Genomic DNA, 19,809 nt, shown 5'->3' with positions numbered 1-19,809 from the left:
TTCCCTACCTCTCCTTCTATGTAATCCCCAAAGTCCTTGCTCTCCTGCTTTCTCTCCTCCCAGCTAACCCATTAACATTGCTATTCACCACTGACCAGCAGGCAAGGGGAACGCCATGCCATTCAAAAGCTGAAAGGGAAAACATACACACACACAGGCATTGCAGATTGGGAATAGCTGAAATGCCACATGGCATCTGAATAGAGGAGGACTCGCCTCTATTTGGTGTTACAGTGCAAGCTGCAATGCATAGTGGTCAGGCCTGTGGAGATGATGGCCTTACACTGTGTGTCGTCTCTATAATCAAGATGCATTCCAGTGCACACCACCCAATGGGAGGCCTAGAACTGCATAGCTTAAGCTCTAGCCAACCTTTTGGTGGTAAAGGTGAATGGGTTTGTGTACCTCAAATATTCAAAAAATGAGTCACAGTGACAGTACAGCTGGGGTATTTAACAAGAGGATTCCTCGACAAAATAGAAAAGTCTGAGGAAAGCGAGCTTCCTTGTTCCACGGAGAAGGTCGATGGGGTGCTTTGGATTGTTGCTGGACACAACAGGAAACAGGAAGTGTGCGGCTGACGCTGCTTTCCTTCCTAAAGCAGCCAATCAAAGAATGGAGGCACGAGGTAGCACGAGCAACAGAGTAACCAGAACTGAGGCGAGAAACAGAAAAATAACCAAAAAGGAAGCTGAAATCTGTTGACACAACATGAACGCAGGCACAAATCCAATAAAGGCTTTACTGAGATGATGGTGCTCATAAACAAAAGTGCCTGGGATTCTTTGCAGTTGAGAAATTTAACAAAGTAAGATTGGCCCTTTTTTCCCCTCCCACTTGCTACAAACAGGGAACTGTTTGTCATGTTAGGGGCCCTGTGTGCCTTTAGTGGCCCGTGTTTGTTTATAGAGAAAGACTGCAAGGGCCTGTTACGTTCAGGGAGCCGGAGTGGCTCTAGAGCCTCTGAGGGCTCACTGGTGTGTCGGCAGAACTTAAGACGGATGAGATGCCGACAGTGATGAATGCCCGGTCGTATAGATGGATGAATGGGTAACATGGTGGCTTGACAACAGAAATCGGCCCCGGGACATGACGAATAAGTAGAATGGGGAGGGAGAGCGGTGGGGGCTGACAATTGAATACAGCACTGAGCTTTTTAGAAGGCAGAAAGGTCGTGTCTGCCTGAGGGTGAGTTAAACTGTGCGTGGCTTTACACAGAGTCATTGGCCAAGTAAAACAAACACATGCTTGCACTGACGAGGAGGAAAGGGAGAAAGGTTAGACTCAAAGGAATGGCCAGCGAGCGAAGGAGATCTTGTAAAAATAAAGCCAAGCGAGGAATAAACAGTGTCAGATCTGTATCAGGGCAGCTCTCTGGTCATTTCTGGGGGCAAAAGAGCCTGGCTTTGTCCTTGCCCTCATTTATTTCACTTCCTCTCTTTTCATCTCCAAACTGCACAAACCCTGCGTGAAATGGCGATACGTCATGTCTGTGTGTTTATATGCAGGGTGACAACAAGTAATTAGCAATCCGGGGGTACCTGGATTGAGGGAACAGAGGGGCCCTCTGATGGGGGAGGAGGCCTGGGTAACATGAGCCAGAGGTCACAGAGGTAGAGAAGGGGAGGTGGGGGCAGACAAGGAGCCATAAAGGTGTAGGGGCTGATGTGTGGGCATGTGGCTCAGGAGGGGGGTAGGGGGCATTAGTGAAAAAGATTAGCTGACCAATGGAGCAGCTGTGAAGGCATTACATCTGTTTTACAATTGCACCCAAGCTTTCATCTGGGGTTGTTAAACACAATAAATTCCCTGATCCCCTTTCACCTCTCACTCTCTAAGTTTCCTCGCACTTAGTATCAGGAAGAGAGGTACGCCGAGTGAAGGCCGGAGACGAGCAGATTTAAAATCGTTGCTGGAAGGATCTGATGAAGCCAACTCAGTTTGACTCAGAGCTTCCAGAGACCAGAGCTGTGCTGGTTTGCATCGTTTCCAGACAACCAGGTGGAAAAGGCAACACCATCTCGCCACACCTCCCCGAGCCAACAGGCTGAACGCTGACAGCCATCGACTTCCTGACCAGGGGAAGTGACCAGAACAGGACCAAATGCACCAATAAACAAAACGACTTATCAGGCAGGACAACAAAATGAAAAGCAGCTGAGTGAGACCGCAGCGTTGAGCGACAATGAAAAACCCTGAGCCCACGGGTCGGGGAGTCACTGAGGGATTAGGTGACCTCCGGTTTCCGCTGAGGCCTCGTCCTGTTAGCAGTGAACGGTGGGTGGGTGTATTTGCTGGGCTGCGCTGGGGGGCATGACTGACTGATTGCTGGGAAGGAAAGTGCTGACCTCACACACCGGCAGTACAACACAAAGCGCTTCACATTGCTCTGCACTCCCCCCTCCCTCCCCACCAAAACACTCACACACATACATAAACACGGCCTTCAGGCTCAGGAATGTCACCAAGAGGAAATATGTCCCGACTTCCACGGCACAGCCAACACACACATGCACGCGTGAAGCCTAAAAATGGTTAATGCTTAACTTTTAAAGTAAGGCCCATGTGTGGAGACTGAAACTTCAACTAAGGAGTGGATGACATAAAAACTACAAAAACTACAACAATAAAAGGTAAAATATTATGTGCACTAAGCACTCAGTAACTGCTATTTAATTTACTGCACATTTATTTCTACCTTTTTGCTGATTTTAACATTTTTTTAAAAATTTAAAAATTGTTAAAAATAAAATTACTTGCATTATTTAAGTCAAAGGACTAATTATTCCATTTAATTTTATAGAGCAATCAGTTAATGTTCGCTATATTTTTATGCCAATACCTTGAAATAGTTGTATTTTTATTTAAGGTAATAACAGTGTAAAGATTTTACTCCAGTCTGTGATTTTTGACGTGCAGTGTTGAACATTAACGTGGTTTTCCAGCAGCCTAAGGCCTGCAGGGGAAGATGAGGAGAGTTGAGGCTACCACACGCTTTTTGCCTCAAACTGCTACAATGCTGAGCTGTACACAAAAATATGCACTTTTTACATTTGCACTAATTTTACTGTTTCTGTGTGTTTCTATAAATTTGGGATTTTATCCGTTTTGTGATTCTTTTTACTCTAAAGTGTCGATTATTATCATCTGGCTGCTTCATTCAGAATGTGATTTGAGACAAAAGGTTTCTAAAGGTGAACATTTCTCACCTAAATCTGCCATCAGATCAGATTTAATGTAATCAAATTGCTCTATTTGGAGGATACACTCACCATGGTGTTTGCACTTCCCCAGCTTGTGGTTATCAACACTAGATAATCACAGACTCCATTGACTTTTTCTTTTTTTATTGCTGTTTCTAATAACTGGCACTGTACTCTCCAGTAAAAATGTGGCCTAACAAGATACAGCATGTCATCACTTGAAAGAACCCTCCTTCCCCCACCCAACCGAACCCCCCATTAGTCTAACCAACTCCCTCAAGATCAGCTCGCTAGTCATAAGTTAACTTGGCGCAACATCTGAGAAATGCGATCTTTGAAAGTAATCTCAGTGGTTTTTCAGAGGCAAAGTAGTAAAACAAAGTACAAATAAAAACCTGTCTATCAAAACTGAGTTGCAGAGTTGTCCAATAAGGCAGTGACTCTGATTTTCTGTGACCAGCTACAGAGGCAGAGAATCAAGGGAAGATTGGTGGAGCAGAAAATTCTGAGTGTGGGAGGGATTATACGGGTGGAGTGAGATGATTCTCAGTCTGTGAAATCCACCTTAAGCCCGCTAAATCGAATCACTGCAATCTCCAGGAGTGCTGCTGTGTCTCTTTGCATGCATAACATCGGATAAACGAAAATTTGTGCAAGGCGTTTCTTCAATCATCATGAACTCACGGGCTTCGGATGCAGGCCTTAATTTATAACTCTATCCTTGACATGAAAGACTTTCCTAGGCGGTCCAATTTCTCGCATCGATTGTCAAGTTCATCAAGAAAAAACAAATGGCTAGAGTTTCATTTGTACCTCCAACTAAATGTTTATGCCTTAGCCACCATGCGAAAGCAGCCGGCTACTGTTCCCCGATTGGCAGCATTATTCAGATTCTGCCCCTATTTGTTTTTACGAGTCACTTAGTGAGACTTGTTTTTATCAGACAGAAATACTGTGAGCGTACACAGTCTAAATAGTCCCATCAGGGCTATGTGAAACGGGATGTTTAAAGTCTTCTGGTGTCATATTCATGACCTGCGTGTTGGCCAAAAACAACAGCCTCCGTGTGATTCCATGAGCAATGTGAACACGAAACAAGAAGGAGAAAAAAAGGAAACGCTTTATGTTTGCATCTTGTTGTACTTGGGGGGCTGGTTGCACAACAGTGTGTGCCTCTGGAGTAAACTGCATATGGCGCTGCGAAAATAATCCTGGGAATAATGTGCTGAGATAAGGAATTACAAAATAAATACAAGATGAGAGGCAGAAAATTAAGGCTAAAATAGTCAAAAAGAGTCCTCTGAGACAGAGAGGGTGTGGGGTGAGCAGCAGAGGACGGCAGGAGAGACTACACAAAGGCAAAAGAGAAAAAGAAAAAGCCAGCAGAACCTGTACTTACTCCACTGAAAAAGACCAAACACACCCAAGTCAATTACTACCCATACAAATCACTCGCCACAGCGTGTAGCTACGCTAGCTTAGTCACCAACTGTTCCTTACATCAGCCGGGGACGAGTTTGGCGACACGGACACGGAGGGAAGGAGTGGGAGAGGAGAAAATTGCTTACTGGAAGCTGCTTGGCGAGCTCCGGCCTTACTGGAATCCAGCAGGACGGTCGGTCCACCGACAGGCCATTCTCTCCTGAGCGCCAGAGCAGGCGCCCCACGCTCCCAAACCGTGTCTTCGTTTATACACAGAGCCTTGTGCAACCATGGCGTTGGATTACGAGGCTTCAGGGGGAGCTGGCGAGGTGTGGGCCCGGGACAGTTAAACAGAAATAAAGCCGAGGATCAGCTGGTGCACATCCAGATGAGGGGTGACACGCAGTCATTACATTGTGCCAGGGTGGATTAAGGGGAAGGAAGGGAACGGAGTGAGTCACAAGTGGAAATTATTTAAAGTTAAACACCACTTAGCTCACTGTTTATTTTCGCTCCGTGAAAATAGATTCTTGTTTGTGCAACAGATTTTAAAGTAGATGGAAAATTCACATTAGGGACTGAAATATGTCCCAGCAAGACAGATGAGGAGAGAACATTTAAATCATGTCAATAAAGTGTTTATTAACTGGCCCGAACTCATACCACTTACACGTTTTATGAGCTCCAGTGTTTTTTGGGGGCAGAGGATTTTAGGTGACCAACACAAAGCATTTAATTGTAACGTAGATTTTAAAGGATATATGGTTTAGATTTTTTTATTATTGAATAAGACTGGAAGACTGAAAAAAAGTGTGGCTTGCAATTCTATGGTGTTATGAAGCCGTCCTAAAACACTCTGTTGCAGATCTGACCGTATGTCCTCCTGGACGTTGAGTCTCTGCCATAGTCTCAAGTCTTTTGCAGCCCTTAACACACTTTGTTCCAGTTTAGTTTCATGAATGTCTCCATCTACTCTGACAAGCTTCCCTGTTCCTGCTGAAAAGAAAAGCACCCACATAGCATGATGGAGCCACCGCCATGCTTCAGCGTGGAAATGACGTACCCCTGGTCCGAGTTTTACACCCAGTCCGAAAACTAAAACTTCAGTCTCATGTGACCGTTGTGCAGTGTATATGCACAACGGTCTTCTTGCAACTCTTTCACAAGGGTAATAAAAGACAAATTTGTGGAGTGCATGACGAAGAGATGCTCTGCCACCTGAGTTGTGGAGCCTTTCAGTTCCTCCACGGTTACCACAAGCCTCAGCTTCTCAGATTAATGCTCCGCTTCCGTGATCTGTTGGTTTAGACAGCCACGTCTTGCTAAGTGTGCGGTTGCACCATGCAGATACAGCGGTTGGCATAGTGTTTTTCTTTTTAAGCAAACACAGTTTGCTTATAAAAACTAAACTTTCTCCCTGCCATGTTCCTTGGTCTTTGTGCTGCTGTTTGTTCCCTTACAAACACTTGAGGCCTTCACAGAACATTTGGATTTACTGTCATTAACACATCGGTGAGCTCTAATTACCACTTATTTACCTCCTGCAGGCAGTTAACGGCATTAGGCTTTACTGATGGGGCTGGACACGTATCCACACCATTTTGTGCAGGGCAAATGTTTAAAACAATACTCTATTTCTTAATAACCCACTGCTTTGTTTTGATTTGGCACATTCTCCGACCTGCCACGCCAGAGCCACCAGTTGATAAATTCAGAATGTGTTGCAATGTGATGTGACCAAACGTGAGAGATAATTTTGCAAGACGCTGTAATTACAGCCCGTTTAAGTTTCTCCATCAATCACGTGAGCATCAGAATAATTATAAAAAAAACACCATCTGTAATATCACAGAGAACAAAAGGTCCAGTTTGTGCCCTGCTAGTATGATTGACAACCTGCAAAGCTCTTACACGTCTTCACAGCGCAGCAACTGTTTTATCTTTTTTGAATTTTCGCCCAAAGTCAACAGTGTGTGTGTGCGTGTGTGTGTGTGTGTGTGTGTGTGAACACCAGGGAAGACAGTTTCAAACAACATTCTGCACTTAGGCAAAAATGTTTAAGGGGGGAGAGAGGGAAGAAAGAAACAATATCCTAGAAAGAAGCTCTGAGAGACAAGTGATCCTTCCGCCAGAACTACTGCCGCACCGAGAGGCAAAGAGGAGACGGAGACAGAAACCAGATGAAGTCACAGATCTTTACTTTAACAGGTCCCACGGGGAAGAAGAGTTATAAAACTGAGTGAAAACATGACCGAACATGGAAAATTTCAACCTAAATATGGAGAAGAGAAAAAAAAAACACCACAGTGGAAGTTTTTGTGGTTGTTTTACCCCAGAGCAGCCATCCGTTCAGGAAAGAAACGGGGGGGGGGAAATGATTAACTACGTGTCTGTAGGATATTCCTCTTTAAGCCTTTGGAACCATTCATCCTGGCTCCGCGCTGCAGCTCTGTGATTCATTTCCATCTAAATCCACGCATGTCCTCATGCATCTCGGACCTGTCACCGGGGATCTTCCTGGTGTGTTTTTTTTTTTTTTTTTTGTGGGGTTGGAGGGATTCTGTTTGTTTAGTTGTTTTAATGTGAGGGCTTGACCTGGACTTGTTCTCCCTCTCCTCCCATCACCGCCAGCGTTCACTGGGAATTCCACAGGTCTGGAGTAACGCTGGGAGGCTCCGTCTCAGCAAACTGATCAGGAATGTACCAGTAAAGTGGGGGAGAGGAGGTGGAATCTGTCGGCCTCGCGGGGAAACACAGCACTTCATTGTTCTCCTACCTTTGCATTCCACTCCACACCTCAAAAAAAAAAACAAAAAAAAAAAAAACATCACACCCCTCCTCTAAACACAAGCCCTCGCTTTTTTTTCCTCTCTCTCATTCCTTCCTGCTGTCCTCCCTAATCAGCTCACCTGGCTTTTCTTCCGCAGCTACAAAAAAAAAAAAAAAAAGATCCACTGGGAGAAAACCTCAGCTTTCCTATCCAGCTTAAATCTAAGCAGGAGAGCGGACATGTCAGCAGGGACGTTTTTACACCCGCTGTCAAAACATGCATGTGCGCATTTATTTTCTAAGTCGATGATTAAAAGATCTATTTCTGTTTTCAAGTGTTGCAAGTGTGTGTGGCAAAAACAGAACATGGCATGGGGTTGACGGCATGGCTTTGTGTGCTTTGTCGCGGAGCAGATCTCAACAGGCCCTCACACACCACTCTCTCACACACACACACCAAAAACTGCAGCTCCGGTGTGTTTGAGAAAACAAAGAGGGAGCGACGGTGGGTTGGGGGATAAAGAGATAGTTGCAGCCGGCAGGACAGGGGCTCAGATTGGGTCTGCATGTCATGAGCAGTCAGTGAGGCTCGGCAGCTTCACCCGGCCTCCGCCCTCTTTTTCCTCCCATCCGCCTTGAAGATGCTAATCCATCACCGTACAGTAGCCCCCACTCCTTTGCTTCTTTGATCAGCCGTATTCCCTCGCTACAATAAAGGTCTCCTTTACAGTCAGTAAAGCGCAACTGTGACAACAGAACAAAGTCAAAGGCCTGAATTATGGCTGCTCTGCCAAAGCCAGCTCATGTCGAGATAAGAGGGCAGACGATACCGAGGGAACAGGAAATCACCTGATGCAATAAGCTCTAAATTATGCACCGAGAGATGTCAAAGAGCAAGCCACTCATTTACCAGGGTTTGGGATATGTAACAGATAAGCCGAGCAAGACGTTGCTGAGTAAAGTTAAACTCTACGGACCTTTTTGTATTCACAGAAAAAATTGAGTTTTGCTTGTGTCATGTAATGTGAAAGCAAATTGAATTCTTTTCGTTAAAAACAGAGATGATTGTGGTTTTCTGGCTCTTCGGCGATTACCAAGGCTGACCTGCCGATTCCGATTTTGGCCAATACCAATTTTTTTTTTTTTCCTAAAATGTTGCTAAATATAGAAAGAAAATGGTTGAGTCGGTAACAGTGGTGTGACTGCAAACGTGCAGACATGACCTCCTGAGCCGGTCTCTCATTCAAACGTCTCTCACAGGAGAGCAGAAGAGGACAATTGTTGATCTTCAGACCTTTGCCAAGGTAGATAAGATGCAGTTATCATTCCAATCACTGAAAATCTGTGCCCATTCAAATCGGTGAACCCCTAGTGAAAAGCACAAGCTCTAAGACATTTCCCTAAACAAACTAATGTTTAGGAATAAATTGAATAAAGGAATTACATTGATTTTTTCTTTTTTTTTTTTTTTACTTAAATGCAGATAAAACAATTAACACCAAATGCAGTAAAGTCCAAAATTAATAGTTCCAGTGAAAATCTGGTCAGCAATTATTAAAAGAGTTTCACTCTAAAACAAATTTCCAGTGTTTATTGTGGGGACGATACATTTTTTAATTTTATTTATTTATTTATTTTTATTAAAATTTCTATTAAAAAAACTGTTTTCTTTACATTGTGGCAGTTGACATGATGCCTCTCTCGTTTTCTACACAAAACAAACTTCGTGGTTGAATGGAAATTAGTTTACATCCAAATCTGTCATAAATAATAATATTTATTGCCTTAACTGTTGGTCAAAAAAATAAGACAGAACAAAAATGTTTTCTAATAATATTGTAGCAATAATAATTAACGGTAATTTCCTTTTCCTGTCCCCTCCAACTTTATGTCATTTCAACATGGAGACACACAGCCAAAAAGCTGCAATTAGAAGTTTTTATTTGACACGAATGAATTAAGGGTTTTGACACTCGAATGGGAGGAAGGGGTAGAGACGGGGCGGAGGTGGGTTGAAGCTCGGCTGGTGAGCAGATGGAGCCGTTAAAAATGGAGGCCGCCCCATTGATTGGCCACGACGAGGAGCGATCTCACGCCAACAGGCTGCAGCCGAAGCACGCGGCGCAGCGATTGGCCGATGCAGATGAGGCCAAAATTTAGGCCCAGGCTTCATTTTCCAGCATGCTGTCCAGCGTCCGTTGTAACACCAAAGGCCAACATTTACAATTTGCTTCTGCAAACTGTTAAAAGAGAACAGCTAATTGGAGCCAAAGCCGAAAGGTAAATGCACATTTCCTACTCGTATCAGTTTCGGGTCAGGGATTACGCCAGGACATGTTGAAGAAGGGCTTGGCATTCTTCCCACTGGCGGGGGGAGCCGGTGTTAGCCGAGGGCAGAATTCCACGGAGATATGGTAATAGCACCCATGATAAATATTCGTCATACAGGTATGTTTTATAACCCCAGGTAATTAAAGCAAAGATAAATTGAGCTTTAAAAAAAAGAATGCTGTAAAATGGAAGCGCATCGAATTTGCCAGGACAAGATTGCGTACAGTACAGATCAAAGTTCTGAGTCATTCTTCCTCTCGTGAAATATCCCCTATGAAGGAGCCATGCTGTCTTGTAATCTTTTCTGATGATCTTGATGAATAGTTACTGGAGCTTTTCTTAAGTATTTCAGAGTTGTACTTTGTACAAGTCCAATGCCAGACAGTTTTTAAAGGAACGTCTTTTGCAACTTGGCTGTGATGTATGGCTTTAAAAAGCAGATGGTTTAGCAGAGAAATCAGGTATTTAAAAAAGCAACTTTATTACAAACCTTCTAAATACTGGATGTCCATGGACTTGTCTTAATTTTAGGTTGGCGACTCATTGTCTTTATTGAACCCAGAGAAGTACATGGACATTGGACATTTTTAGTTGTTCCATCCAAATTTGGCCTTAAAAAAACTGAAAGTCAGGCTTTGTTAACCTTTCTGATCAACCCCACTACCCTTTAAGCACCTTTATAAACTTCTTAACCACACATTCACTCTGTATATGTGGAAGGAAAAGTTATATTTTCTATGCTTAAAACAAAGTAAAAGTTTGACACAAAGACACAGTTTGTTTCTGGGTTTTTATGTTTTGTTCAGTTCAATTTGACAAGAATTATCAAAGATAGCACAGTGTTACAGATGTTGATTTAGTGTCCTTTTTCTCAAAAAGCTACTAACAGAAAACTGAAGCATGAGGTATATTTTAGGTTTTAACTGGTTTCTGTCTGTTTTTAAGACACGTTCAGATTGTAATTGAAATATTTTTCAGACATGGCATTTCTTTTATCCTCCACTGTCACAGGTCTGGACCAGAGACAGCAAAAAAAGAAAGAAAGCCCTCAGGAAAAATTCTAAATACTTTTTAAATTTCTGGAGAACTATTGATCCAAAAGATCACCAGTTGTCTGTGTCTAAGGGAACAAAAGGTAACAAAACTGGAGGCGCTTTGAAACGCTTCCACATAAGATGCTTCAAGGCCATCGGCTTACCTTGACAGGTGTCTTCAACCTCTTCGAATCCAGCAACGCACTGGCACTGTCCGACTGGAACCACCCACTCTCCGTCCGCAGTGCAATAGATGTGGGGTAAATCCTCGCTGTAAGCATTGTCCACGCACTTCCCAGTGACCTTCTTGAGCTGCTGGTTGAGACCTCCGGCTACCGTCTCGGGGAACGAAGCGAGGCTCTTTCTTGTGGCTGGGCAAGCCTTGTAGTACACCCTGACAGAGAGGAGAGCGATGCAGGCTCCGATGTCTTGGAAGGCCAAGTAGAACCCCTTCTGGGACAAGCTTTGCACAACTTTCGTTTCCGTGTTGATGCGCATGTCATTTTTCTTTGTTATCTCATCTGGAGCGACAGTGGCAACCTTCTTGAACTGGCCTTTACGGAAGGTCGTGCCCACGTCTGCGTCCGCATCGCTCGAATAGAGGTTGAAGGTCTCCTTGCAGGTCAACGAGGCTCCGTCAAATGAGTTGCAGTCGCGCACAATGAACTGAAGCTCCACAAAGACCTGAGAGACGGAAGGACGCCTCTGGATGAAGGTGGTGCGCAGCCAGTTGTCCTGCTCGCGCTCCTCGACGTTGCATATGGAGTAGGTATAAAACTGAGAGCCATTCAGGGTTCTCTGGGTGACCTCCCACTGAAACAGAACCACGAAAACCGAAGAAGGTTAGAGGTAGTAAGGCTGGATTGCTTCTAACCATGTGGGGCTGAACCAAAACTAAGGGGATAGCTAAATAAAGGAGCGACCATTTAACCATGAGGGTTTGGCCACTGTAATCTGAAGCAGGAAACAAAAACAAGAGTGTGTGCAGAGAACTCTGTGGCTCTTCCTGAGGGTAAATACAGACCTTTACATCAACACAACATTTCTTTTTAGACATAGATATCCATTCTCTAAATCTCCAAAAGCCTAAAACCATCATGAACACGAAGGACAATGCATTACTGACACTGCGAAGAGACAAAATTATTTCCCATTCAGTCTCTCTCACACTTGCTGGCAGCCTTCCCAGGCAACATGGCTGCATGAAAACTGGATGTTGCCACAAATATGTTTGAGAAAAAGTGACAGTAACTTCTAACCTTGGCTCATGAGAAGCAAACGGCCCCCACGGAGGCAGAAGCTGCGGTTGGCTCTCTGCATGCAGCCACTGTGCTATTAATTAAAGGAATGTGCTTTGCTGGCGAAGTGTGTGGGTCTGCATATAAACTTGATGAACAGCAGAATGTACACCTCTGCTAACAACCTGGTGGAACATTTTTTTTTTTCCCCCTCCCACCGTCCTTTTATTACAACCGGCACCTAACTCGAAATAATCCAGCAAACATCTGAAACGTATTAGTGAGGGGGAAAAAAGTGAAACTAATGTGTCAGAGGGAACATTCGAGCTGCTACACATCTCTGAGAAAGTCGAGTGAGCCACTGAGCGGCGTGCCTGCACATGCTCTTGAGTCATCAGCACATGAAATGAGGCTATTTACAGTGAATCTGCATGTGCCTGACAGGTCAATTACTCCGCAACCACATGATGGAAGGAGGCAACACATGTCTCTGCTCTGCTCATGGTAAAAGAGACAACCGCAGCATTAGAGATTCATCCCTAAATGTAGACATTTTCCCCTGCTGTAAGGAAAAAGGTAGCCCTGGCTTGACTCGCTCCGTCTGAGGCCCCTCCTCTCGGCAAAGAGGTACCACATGCTGCAAACTTTAAAACTTAATTGCTCTCTAACATACAATTCTGAAGCTGGAGCCTCGAAACCACAAGAAGCCACAAGTATTCCCAGTTCAGAGGGAGCAGCTATTCTATCCGCCTAGATGTGATTTGGAGGCAGCTCCTGATAGGGTACCTTGGTATCCCAGCTCAGGAAGGCTTAAACTGGCAGAGTTTATAGAAAACCCACATGTGTACACACACACACACACACACATATATATATATGTACATATACAGGGAGCAATTTTAAGAGAATTACGTAAAATGTTCTCTGTACAGCTGAGTGAGTTCCTTCCTGCAAGTTTTCTCCACTCGGATCTATCCTCAGGCAAATTCCTACAACTGGAAACGTGGGAGCTGGAGGAGAACCAAAGAGCACCATACTCACCCCAGATCTGTCTCCCTGGCTTGGGGACCAAGTCAGCCAGCCCAGCTCTCCTCCGGCTGCCTTCATATCCAGAAGCACCTCTGTGGAGACACAACATCAAGATCAATTATCAAAAACAAAAACACTTGCAAAACTTACAACAGTATTTTTATTTTATTTATTTATTTTTGCTTGAGCCCGCTTGAAATCTGTGCTCTGTGTTGCTGACTAACTTTGACCCCCATTACAAAAGGTGCGGGAAGATGACAAATAAAGAAACATCCGATTCATTCAAAAGGGATGCCTTTGGGTGAATAAGGCAAGATCAAGAAAATACCAAGCTTAGCTAACTCCGCAGTAGAAACTCCCCACCTGCTGCTGTTACAAAGTTTTAGGAGCGCACAAGCAGAGTCGCAATTCACTTAGAAATAATAGGCTGCAGATTGATAAGCGACAAGCTACAAGTTGAACCAAACAACACTTATAAGGTTGCTGTTGTTCTTTTTCGAAGTTAAAATCAAAGTTTCTGAAACTTTCAAGCAGTTGCAAAAGTAAAGAAAAAATGTTTCCTGCTCTTTTTAAAGTTCTTGCAAGGAGACTCCCCGCATGGCACGCGTGTTTTCCCCTCAGCGCAACAAAGCTGTTATTTTTGAAAGCTTGGCTGTTTTTAAGCGAACTCTTACCTTCTTTAGCCTGGAAGGTAACCAATATCCCGTTAACGAGCACATATGAGAGCAGCAAATGTCTGACTCTACCGAGGAAATCCATTTGGAAAAACTTTTCTTTCCCCTCTCTGCTCCGCTCCCGTCGCTTGGCTGGGACTCAGCTTGCTCTGAGGGCTGCTGCTGCGCTCTGCGGCTCATTCACAAACGGCCTCCGCGCGCGTCACCGACTCCGCCCGCTGGAATGTAGCTGTGTGTGTGCGCGCGTGCACGTGCAACTTACAGTAGTGGTGTGTATGTACGTGCGCGCGAGCGTGTTAAAGGTGTGGTGGTGGTGATGAGGAGGTTTTTTTTTTGTTTTTTTTTTTTTTTTTTAATCTGGTGGTTGGAAGGCGGAACGCGTCGCCTGAGAAACTTTTGAAGGACTCTGGAACATTTCACATTTCTCACCTGCACATGTTGACAAAAGAAGCAAAGATGTGCAGTGAACCGACTGTAAGCGAAGAGGCACAGAGTGTCTTGCAAAACTATGATCAGCCCTCGAATACTTTCACGTGCCACGGCTTCAATCAATTCTAGGAACTGTGTGACACGCGATCACAACGTCTGAAAATCTGAATAGTGTGTCGTGAATATGTATTCAAAACCTCTGAGTTGATACATGTTGACATATGTTATGTTATATGTTAGAACCACGTCTTACTGCAGTGCAATATCAACTAAATTTGCACATTTGAAAACTTAGCAAATAATTTGTGAATTTTTTTTATTTTTTTGCAAAATTGTTAAAGCTCAGTCAAGTTGGATGTGATTGGCTCTGGATGTTATGTTTAAGATATTTAGGGTCCTGAACCTGCTGGGAGGAGCCTCTGCCCCAAGTCTGAACTCCAGGCCTTCTTCCAGGATTCTCTTGTTCTTTGCTCCATCCATCATCTTCCCATCAACTCTGACCAGATGTCAAGAGTGCATCACCATGTGTTCAGCCTGATATGGTTTGTGTTTACTCATAGTGTACTGTATATAACCCAAAAAGTCCATTTGTGCTCTCAATTGATCAGCACACATTCTTCCACGTTTGTTGTTTCCTCTCCATGATTGTGTGGCTGGTTTTAAAGGGGTGTATTAGGTATTTTGACACTCCCCTTTCAGCACACAATCACTACAATGCTTTTCCAATGAAGCCGTTTACAACAGTTTTTACGAGGGTTGCAGTTTGCACGAGAAGCTCAGCAGAAGCGCGGTTAAACCAGGTGTTTGCTAAATGTTTCTGCCGCTAGTCTGGTGGAGCTGAACGTGGAAGGTGCAGCGGAGAGGTGCGCTGAGGACAGGATAATGTTCATCATGCTCAACAATGCTCACCAGCAAACTTGTTAGAAAACAGCTGGATTTAAACTGAAATTAAATTAGACCCAAGTGGTTGATTCCACTTTAGAAGAGTAAAAGAGGCTGGATGCAAATCACGCCTTAGATTTTTATTCCTAAAATTTCGGAAACATGCTGGAACCAGCTGAGATAGATTCAAGTTCATGAGGCTTATCGTTTTAAGTCAAGGTACATTACTGTAAACAGAAATGAGACATTTTACGTTGGATGTCTAGATTTTCTAAATCCTTCGGTAAGCCTGCAGATCTCACTGAACCAGTTGGACAATGAGTTGCTCTATCGCCGAGAATTTCCCTAAACATTTGCCACTCACAAACTTTAGAGGATCAGTTCAAAGACATTTTTAGCTTTTAGGAAAGTTTACCATTGAGTCTGGTTGCAGACGTACACCACAGTTAGCGTGCCTGTTATCTAGGCTGTTTCTCTAGATAACACTACTAAAATAGCATTAGTACAAGCAGATGTTTCTCACACTCCCTTTTGATGTTCCTGTGCTACTACTTAGGCCACAAATGAAAAAATAAATTATTAAAAAAATCAGCAGCCCAAGAAAGAAAACACATCTACAGCAGAAGGTAATGACACAACTCCTTCCCTACTTGACGCAGATCACCAAACCAAAGAAGATCAGGAGAAGGCTGGACATGTGGTCAAAAGTGGGCCGACTCTTCTATCCACTGTACAAGCCAGTCCTTTTACCAGTTACATCGCTTCAGAAATGACTCACATTTAAATGCATCTCCATTATGGCAATTAACTTTCCCTTGCACTTATTTAGGTAATGTGAAGCAGACCAAGCAGGTCTGGTTTTGACACAACCATCTAGTTACACACCTTGCCAATATTCAATCAGTGGTCCAATTATCTTAGGATAACGATTCCAATGGAAATTGGATGTAAAAAACCCCTTGATGTAGGAATATGGTCTCCTTTACATCTTTAAGAGAAACAACGCCTCTTCGCCTCCACTTTTATAGAAACATTTTCTTTGCCAATGTCTATCAGCTCAAGAGGCCTTTACAGGACGGGAAACACAAAGTATCAATGAACTTTGAACTGGAGCGAAATGGAACTGGAGGTGAGTGGCTGAGATTTTGTTGTAAAAATGCTTGCATTTTGTGAGGTTTTCCAGTGTCATTTTTGATATTATATTTTCTCAATTTCAACTTTTGTGTCTGTCATCACAACTATTTAAACTGGGCCTCTTCTGTGGTTATAATCATCCTCGTGGATGATTAAGGCCATAAGGAACAATTTTATTTCATCCAGATAGGATATTTTCCAGACCTCATTTACATTTTCCCGCAACAAGCTCTGGTTGCTACGGAAACTGATTTTAGGAGGCTTTCGAGGCTTGTAGAGGGGCTGGGGACGGGTATAGGACCATATGATGACAGAGAAGGTGACGAAACTGGTGGAATGTCGGGAGGCCAGAAGGGGGGTGGTGTGGTACTGGACCTGTTGAAGGACAGCTTTGTTTACATAAGTGCTTCATTTCCCAGAAACCAGCAATTTGTTGCAGCCTAATTTAGACAAACATTGACATTGAGCCAAAGTATACCATGATAGCCACCATGACTTTAAGTGGAACTGAATTTGAATGCCTCTGCGTGAGTTGTAATCTATCTATACGATTGGATTAAACTGGCCATGTGTTTATGTACATACGCTGGATCTGTTCGTTTTCTAAATTATGAATTAGCAGAACTGAATTGTAATGAGTCTTTATACATGGAGTTAAAAAGTTCTCCCTGTGCGTTCATTGGTTCTCTATGAAGACTCCAGCTTCCTCCCACAGCCCAAAAACTTCACTGTCACGTTAATTGGGCTCTCCAAATTATATTTTTTAACAATCCATCCATCCATCCATCCATCCACCCACCCACCCACCTCATCTCCAGCACCCTCAGAAGGAAGCTCCTCTCAGCGTCTTGTATCCAGGATATATGATCAAAATCAACTATCAGTCCTATATTTGTTTAAAATTACCAACATTACTGTCGTGATCTATGTTTTTCTGTGGTTATTTTGAGTTTCCTGTGTCTCTGTGTTGTCCTGTCTATCCCTTTGATTAGTTCCCAGGTGTGTCTCATCCCCTGATTACCTCATGTGTATTTAGTGTCACCTGTGTCTCTGTGTCTTGGTCAGATCCTCGTCGCACTTGGCGTCCTGTTCATGTAGTCCATGTCTCATTAAATTCATTTATTTGCACTCCAACCTGGTTTTCTGAGTGTTTGCCTCACCTCCACCTCTGTACAACGTGACAATTACTAAGGCCCAACTTATCCATTTTCTGGCTTCAAAGCATCTTCTGAAACTCGTTAAAAGAGCTTGTATGAAGAAACTCATGCCCGTCTCCGTTCTGCATCTGGACTCTTAAACGGTTTATGTGTTTTATCCAGAAAAACATCAAAGTACAACTGTGCAACTGATTTAAAAGGTACTTCCTTTCAAATTGAAAAAAAGAAAACACGCTAACGTTTTTAGACAATAAAAATACGATTGAACCAACCAACAGACAAACAGAACACCTTTAACAACAGAAACAAAAAATGCTCATACGTCTCTGCTCAACTTTGTGACTATAAGAGGAGAGGGAACAGCAAATAAGGTTGATTATCAATACTTGCCAGCAGCTGGTGATGTTATTCAGAACTCGTTACTGTCTTGAGTGACAAGACAGTAACGAGTCGTTGTCATGTTCTGGTCTGCTGAAGAGAGTTCAACAACATCTACTCTACCTCCCATCCTCACCACTTTCTACAACTTCCTATTTAAACACCTTCCCTTTTTGCAGCACCTTTGTTGTTCAACAGGGGACAAATGAGGGCACTTGGAGGCACAAGCGGCCTGGTCAGAGAGCTGCCCACCTGTCAGGAAGCCTGTGTGGTACCAGATGCGTTTGCATGGGGTTGTTGATTTAGACCATTTCGCCACACTGAATTGGTCTGAGGAGGGAAAAGGGACGCCGGGGTTGCTTTACACGATGTCCCTTTGTTCTGAGCATCCACACATACAGAAGTAAAATCATTGTGACAACTGGAGAGAGATGTATTCATATAAGAATAATAGCATCTCTGAATACTAAAATTCCACGGTACAGCTGGCGGACTGATAGCCTGCTCATAATTCATGGGAAATATCCCAAAAATGCAGCACCCTGCAAGGCCTGTTGATTAACTGTGGTGAAGTTGTGAACCAAAAGAAAAAGATTTAATCTACATTTTTCTTTCCGTCTCTGGAGGCTGTGTGGGAGTGAAAATGGGGGAGTCCGGTGTGAACATGGACAAGCAGAACAAAGTCTTTTACCTAGCAACAGTCAGAGGGAGGAATTGCTGCAAAAAATGTCTCTACCTCACTTTTGTTTTTTTGCACACAGTTACTGTGGAAACAAAAATATTGAGCAAAGCCCCCCAGTAAGGATAAGGAGACGCTATGTTTCACGTCGCCTCCAACTCCTTTCCTCCTCATCTCTAACCAACACCTCTTGTAGTTTCCAACAATTTATTCCTGGTTGTGTTTACCTTTGAGCACCAGTCTCGCCCCCCACAATAGATGATCACAATGCGGGGTGTCATTGATTGGACACGGCTCGCTTGCTCTCAAACACACACATGCATTGTTGCTCACTAACACCTGTGATGCTGACTCCGCCAGAAAAGAGAAGTGGGCTTCTGCTGGTCTCAGACGCCCCCTTCATCTAGCCTAACCCTCATGCTCCCCCGATGCCTTTTGGGGCTCCAGTTTCACAAAGGGGGTATTCCACCAAAGCAGACCCAGAGCTGTGGTGCTGTGCAAAAGTCTTCATTCTCTCTCAATTTCTTTGCCATTTGCTTTCAAGCTGCCAGACATACTTTTTAGGACATATCAAAAGTCACTTTTGGATGTTGGCAGCTTTTGCACAAATTAATAAACCGTTATATATATTTATTTATTTATTTATTTATTTATTTATTTGCTATCTTAATTATCCACAAGAATAATTCAGGGGAAAAGTCTCCTGATTTCAATCAATCTTCACAAAACAGACAGCTTTGCAAAGGTCCTGGCTCATCAGGCACTTCTCTACCAGCAGCCTGCCACAAAGACAGTCTGATCCTCTTTCTTTAGCTGAATCCGTACTAAAAATTACAATAGTGTATCTCTGTTTGAGTCGTAGATTAGCATTTTAGTTCTACTAAGGTGATTCTTTGACCGTCTTCCTTCTCATGTGCTGACAAAACGACGGCGTGACGTGATGTTGCCACCATATTTCACCAAGTGGATGTTGTTTACAGTGTAATGTGCATCGTTTGTTTCCTCCCACACGTAGGGTTTTAGATGTGGGCCAAAAAGTTACTCATCAGACCAAAACACCTTCCTCCGTGTGTTTTCTGTGTCCCCTGATGGTTGTATTTAGCGTAGCAGTAAAAAGAGGTGAACACAAACACATGGGACATTTTTTCAGAATCTACTTCCTGGAAGTTTGGGTAACCGGTTTCCACTTCCACAACCGTGGAATAGAAATAGGATAGAATAGAAACAGCCTTTATTGTCCCTCAAGGGGGGGAATTCAGGTGTAACACCAGCAACAAATTTATTGGTTCGCACAAGAAAAAAAAAGTTAAAGTTTTAAAAACAATACATGAAAAATAAGTTTAGCCGTGTTAGTGAAATATTGTACAAGACTGTAACAGAAATGAGTGTTTTTAGAGAGACACATGTCAAAGTCACAATCCAAGAGACTCAAACACATACATAATGTGCA

At 43.5% G+C, this 19,809-nt stretch overlaps 1 protein-coding gene across 1 annotated transcript in view; it reads right to left on the bottom strand.

Annotated features, from left to right (window-relative positions):
• Positions 1 to 13,880, bottom strand: part of epha2b (eph receptor A2 b) — a 29,805-nt gene extending 15,925 nt beyond the window's left edge. The window contains 4 exon segments of the mRNA XM_044116246.1: positions 10,924 to 11,572; positions 13,039 to 13,118; positions 13,701 to 13,817; positions 13,820 to 13,880. Coding sequence (XP_043972181.1) covers positions 10,924 to 11,572; positions 13,039 to 13,118; positions 13,701 to 13,817; positions 13,820 to 13,880 — 907 coding nt within the window.
• Positions 13,881 to 19,809: the final 5,929 nt, after the last annotated feature.

This window comes from Gambusia affinis, linkage group LG01 (genome assembly GCF_019740435.1).
Source record: "Gambusia affinis linkage group LG01, SWU_Gaff_1.0, whole genome shotgun sequence".
NCBI classification, from domain to species: domain Eukaryota; kingdom Metazoa; phylum Chordata; class Actinopteri; order Cyprinodontiformes; family Poeciliidae; genus Gambusia; species Gambusia affinis.
Note: the sequence above shows the minus strand (reverse complement) of the source record. Positions and strands in the feature narration are given on the sequence as shown.